The sequence below is a fragment of the Pararge aegeria genome, chromosome 8 (assembly GCF_905163445.1).
Source record: "Pararge aegeria chromosome 8, ilParAegt1.1, whole genome shotgun sequence".
NCBI lineage: Eukaryota > Metazoa > Arthropoda > Insecta > Lepidoptera > Nymphalidae > Pararge > Pararge aegeria.
Window position 1 is genome coordinate 13,738,981 of NC_053187.1, and position 4,679 is coordinate 13,743,659.

A 4,679-nucleotide genomic window follows, 5' to 3' on the forward strand; every position below is an offset into this window, starting at 1 on the left:
ATACAAGAGTAATTCAACTTTGTAATCCTTTTGTAGCTCCGTTGTGTTGTGACCAAACTCTGGAAGTATACATCTCAATGCTGCTACAGCCTGTCTGTTGGATTTTGTTGAGACGTTCATCTTAATATCTACCTACTGTGAATAATATTATTTTTCAACTTTCTTAACAATAAGTGTGCTCCTGAAACATATGAGAACATAATAAATGTCTCAATTACCACGAATAATTTTCCGCCATTAAATAATTTTACAAAATTTACAGACTGTTATAAAACAGACAAAACAAATTCCATGCCGGCTATTAAGAAAGCTTGTTTACAAAACCGCATTACTAGATAAATACGCAATCTTTAGTAGCGCTTTATCCTTGAATCTTTGTACAGTGCTATTATATTGCCGTAAGCCAATTTACCGTCCCGTATTTTATGGCAAACCTATTAGAAAACTCGAGTTTTAAATTACACGTTTGAAAATTGTTATGATTTACATAATAGTTAGGTATTGGGTTTTCTGGCAAGAAATTCTCAGTACCAGCGCGGAATTTGGATTTTATTGACGTTATCTACCGTAGTGCTTTGGAGCACGTAAAAAGCGGTGATAGTCTTGTGGTTAGGATCTCCTTTTTGGAGGTCCAAGTTCGATAACCCTCTATACTTGTGTGAGTAAACCTGTGTGCCAGCGAGTTTAGTTATTCATAAAGTTCACAAGGGTTTTGAAGACTACCAAGTCACACTGGGCCAGCATGGTGGATTACAGCCTCAAGCCTAATACAGAGAGGAGACCCGTGCTCTGTAGTGGGCCGGCAATGGGTTCATAACGATGATGTCGTGCTTTGAAGAGTACGTCAAGTCGTCGTTTGCGGTTTATTGTCACTAACAACCGTTGGTAGAGCTGCCACAACTTAACGTTTACAAACTGCTTATAAAGTTTTACGGCTGCCTTGAAATAAATTAATTTTGAATTTGGAATATTCGAATGATGCTATTACGTACTAGGTTATTACGTCATAACAAAAACAGTCATATATCTTTCAGCTTTTAAAAAAATAAACGTGTTATGATGTAGGGATTACATGGCGGTTGAGTAATGGTACCTGCAGGATCCAATTGACGGCTTAAGAGCTAGTTCAGACATGGCGGATTCCGCGCGGATGCAAATCGCGCGGTTCTAAACGCAAGTGTTCAGACAGGCGCGGATGTACATGCGGAGTGCCGTTATTCGCATAGGGTGACAGTCCAATCATGGAAGTCGAAGAAGCAATATGTGTGTACTTGTTGCTCCGTAAAAAAGAAAGAAAGAAGAAACGGCAGTATTGGGTGCATCCAATATTACGCGATCGGTTTACTCATGGTCAGTTTCAGACTTTATATCCAAAATTAAGAAGTTTTGAACCAAAATTCTTCAATTATTTGAGAATGTCGATAAATTCATTTGATGAATTATTAGAAATGATGAGTAAACAAATTGAATCTAATGATACCCATATGAGGTCAAGCGTGTCCCCAGAAGAAAAACTCGTGATCACATTAAGGTAAGATATTTATTTTATACGTCAGAATATATATTTTGTACTATAGAAGACTGTGAATCGTCAGTGCTATTGCATGATAAAGGCGATGGAGACTCTCCTGGTACTATTGTAGAATATCCAGTGAAATATCCTTGTGGGTTTGAATATTGTTGGTTTTGCCAAAATACTGCATTAGGCGTGTTTTGCTGGCTCGTGATATGAATAGGCGATGGTAATTTCTGCCCTTTCTGTATTACCTGGAGCAATTCAATTTTAGTAGCCAATCGTTTATTTTCTGGAACTTTCTTTAACTCTTTATACAATGACATGCAAAAAAGTTTATCATCATCATCTTGCTTTGACATACTTTCTTGTATTTGTCTTTGTATTTTATCTCTTGATTCAATACTATTTTCTAATATGTTAGCCAATCGCTCTTCTGAAGTAATTTTAGTTTTCTTCCTTTTATTGGGTACCGGTTGTATTTCACGTGCATTTACAAAATTATCTAGCTTTTGGTCAATGTTCCGAATTTCTTCATTTTTGGCTTCATCTATGTTTGTGATAGTTTCTTTGTTTTCTATCGTCTTCTGAAGAAAAGAAAGCCGGTCGAAATACATGTATTTTGAACCTTTACATGCACCAGAACCAGAAGGAATTGATTTGCCTTTCTTGAATTCCTTATTATAAGCATCACGGATGTTCTTCCATTTTTTTTGTAATGATACACCTGGAACAGAAATCACTATCTTTAACAAATATAAATACAGTAGCGGTTAGGTAATTCAAGACACTCATTATGCTTTAACTAGCGGACCCGGCAGACTTTCAAAACGATACAGATTAATATTTTATTTTTCAGATATCTGGGTACTGGTTGTTCCTTTGGAGAACTACATTACAACTTTCGTCTTGGCAAATCTACAATCACAGGAATTGTCCGTGAAGTATGTGAAACTCTGTGGGAAAAAGTCACAAAAAACGTCATGCCTGAACCCAGCGAAGATATATGGAAGAAAATAGCTAAAGATTTTGAAAAATATGCAAATTTTCCCAATTGCATAGGCGCCATAGATGGCAAGCATATAAGGATTACAAAACCCAAAGATTCGGGTTCTTTGTATTATAATTACAAAACTTTTTTTTCCATAGTACTGTTGGCACTTTGTGATAGTAAATATTGTTTTACTTTCATAGATATCGGATCTTACGGAAAAAGTAGTGATTCTGCAATTTTTAAAAATTCAGCATTTTATAAAAGGTTAATAGAAAAGTCATTACACATACCAAAACCTAAACCAATATCTGAAACAGATCCTAAACCATTGCCATACGTCATAGTTGGCGATGAAGCGTTTGGTTTATCCGAAAATGTAATGCGACCCTATGCAGGTAAAGGGCTATCATATGAAAAAAAAATATTTAATTACAGGTTATCAAGAGCTCGACGTTTTATTGAATGCACTTTCGGAATTCTGGCAAACAAGTGGCGCATTTTTCATAGGCCTATAAACGTGAATATAGACTTTGCCGAAGACATAATAAAGGCCTGTTGCGTGCTACACAATTTTGTTAGAACTAGAGATGGTATACAGTATGAAGATACTTTACATACTGCGCCAATGAGTAATCTTATTACATTACATGCAGGAAGGGGTACACCATCATCATTAAACATTAGAGACAAATATGCTAATTACTTTGTGAATGAGGGTCGTGTAGAATGGCAAGACACGAAAATATGAAATTAAAATTGTTACAGTTCGCGCCAAATAACTAAACTCAAGATGGCGCGTCGCGTTGGTGGGTTGTACATATTACAGTTAATAGCTATACGTTACTGTGGTAACGTGATAGTTTTCCCGCGCTCGTTACGTACCGCCAAACAACGTTATACACATTTCAGTTATTTGGGGTGGACTGTCTATTACAAAACATGTAAACTACCCTGGTAAAATGTATAATTAAATGTCTACTGACCAAAAAGAACCTTCTTTTCCAAAGAATCCTCATTTTCTCCAAAAATCTCCACCAGCTCCTGCCAAGCTCCGTTTTTAATCGTTTTGTTAGAATATTCTGCACATTGGATGTTCCACAAAGCAGGTCTTTTTTCCACCTCATCGATGAATAGCTCGGTGTCGAAGCGATCCATTGTCACCGTCCGATACGCGCGGCTTCCGCGGAGCAACTGAACGCCCTCTAGGTACGTCAAGTAAATAAAACCGAGCGGCGACCGCGCGAATTCATTTTCTCGGTTGAGCCGCGCGGATTGTCAATCCGTGCGGACAGGTATGAACGATTTGTAAGGCGCTAATGTAATTAGGATCCGCGCGGTTCAACCGCGCGATTTGCATCCGCGCGGAATCCGCCATGTCTGAACTAGCTCTAAGTTCGTACGATGACTCATGAATATTCGAAGTAAACACACTGAAATTGCGATCTGAGATATAACCAACCAATGTTTGTAAAAAAAAAACTTCAAAGGCCTGACAACGAAACATGATTTGTTTACTAAATACATCGCTCGGCATGTTTTATGAACATTTAATAAACTGGCAGATGCTCACGATTTCGTCACAACAATTTCGTCAAAAGTTTATTAAGTAATATTAAGTGCAACGCAATATATTAACAATATTTTTATTTATATAACCTACCTACTTGTGGTTTTAGATCGGTTAATGGTTGAGCTACACATACGTAACACACAAACAGACACTTTCACCGAGACCAACGGCTTAACGTGCTGTGCAGTTGCGTTATCTATAACTCCAATGTCCTAACTTCTTGTAATGTTTGACCTGCGAATATAAACCGGGACCTCTTGTTCCAAAGTAGAACATGCAACGAAACAGTAAGGTGTTTTATATCTGCTATATACCTGCAAACACAAATTATGTTTATAAGCTGCCGAAAATTAAAACCTCTTTTGGCTATATATCCCGGAAAACTTAACTTATGTTCTCAGAAACGATTCAAAGAACTTTCTCGATAGTCACGGGTTTTTGGGTCTTCAAACCGATTGCTAACTGTATTGGATATAGTATATGACATGCTATATATCTGAGCACTTGGTATTGATAAAATGGGGTTATGGTATGTGCCTCGATGATGTTCGCAGTAATTCGTAGTCAACTATGCGTAGTGCATATCTATTGTAACCTCTAAC

The 4,679-nt window shown here is 37.3% G+C and overlaps 1 protein-coding gene across 1 annotated transcript; it reads right to left on the minus strand.

Annotated features, from left to right (window-relative positions):
• Window positions 1-1,521: 1,521 nt before the first annotated feature.
• Window positions 1,522-3,894, minus strand: LOC120625847. The gene is made up of 2 exons (XM_039893086.1): window positions 3,491-3,894; window positions 1,522-2,240 (listed from the first exon to the last, which is right to left on the minus strand). The coding sequence occupies exons 1-2, from the start codon at window positions 3,660-3,662 to the stop codon at window positions 1,546-1,548; spliced, it is 867 nt and encodes a 288-aa protein (XP_039749020.1). The 5' UTR covers window positions 3,663-3,894; the 3' UTR covers window positions 1,522-1,545.
• Between the last annotated feature and the right edge of the window lie 785 nt (window positions 3,895-4,679).

Coding starts and splice junctions, on each gene's coding strand:
- LOC120625847 (XM_039893086.1), bottom strand. CDS start 3,662: ATGGATCGCTTCGACACCGAGCTATTCATCGATGAGGTGGAAAAAAGA. Junction 2,241..3,490: donor GGAAAAGAAGGTTCTTTTTG/GTCAGTAGACAT, acceptor TTTCTGTTCCAG/GTGTATCATTACAAAAAAAA.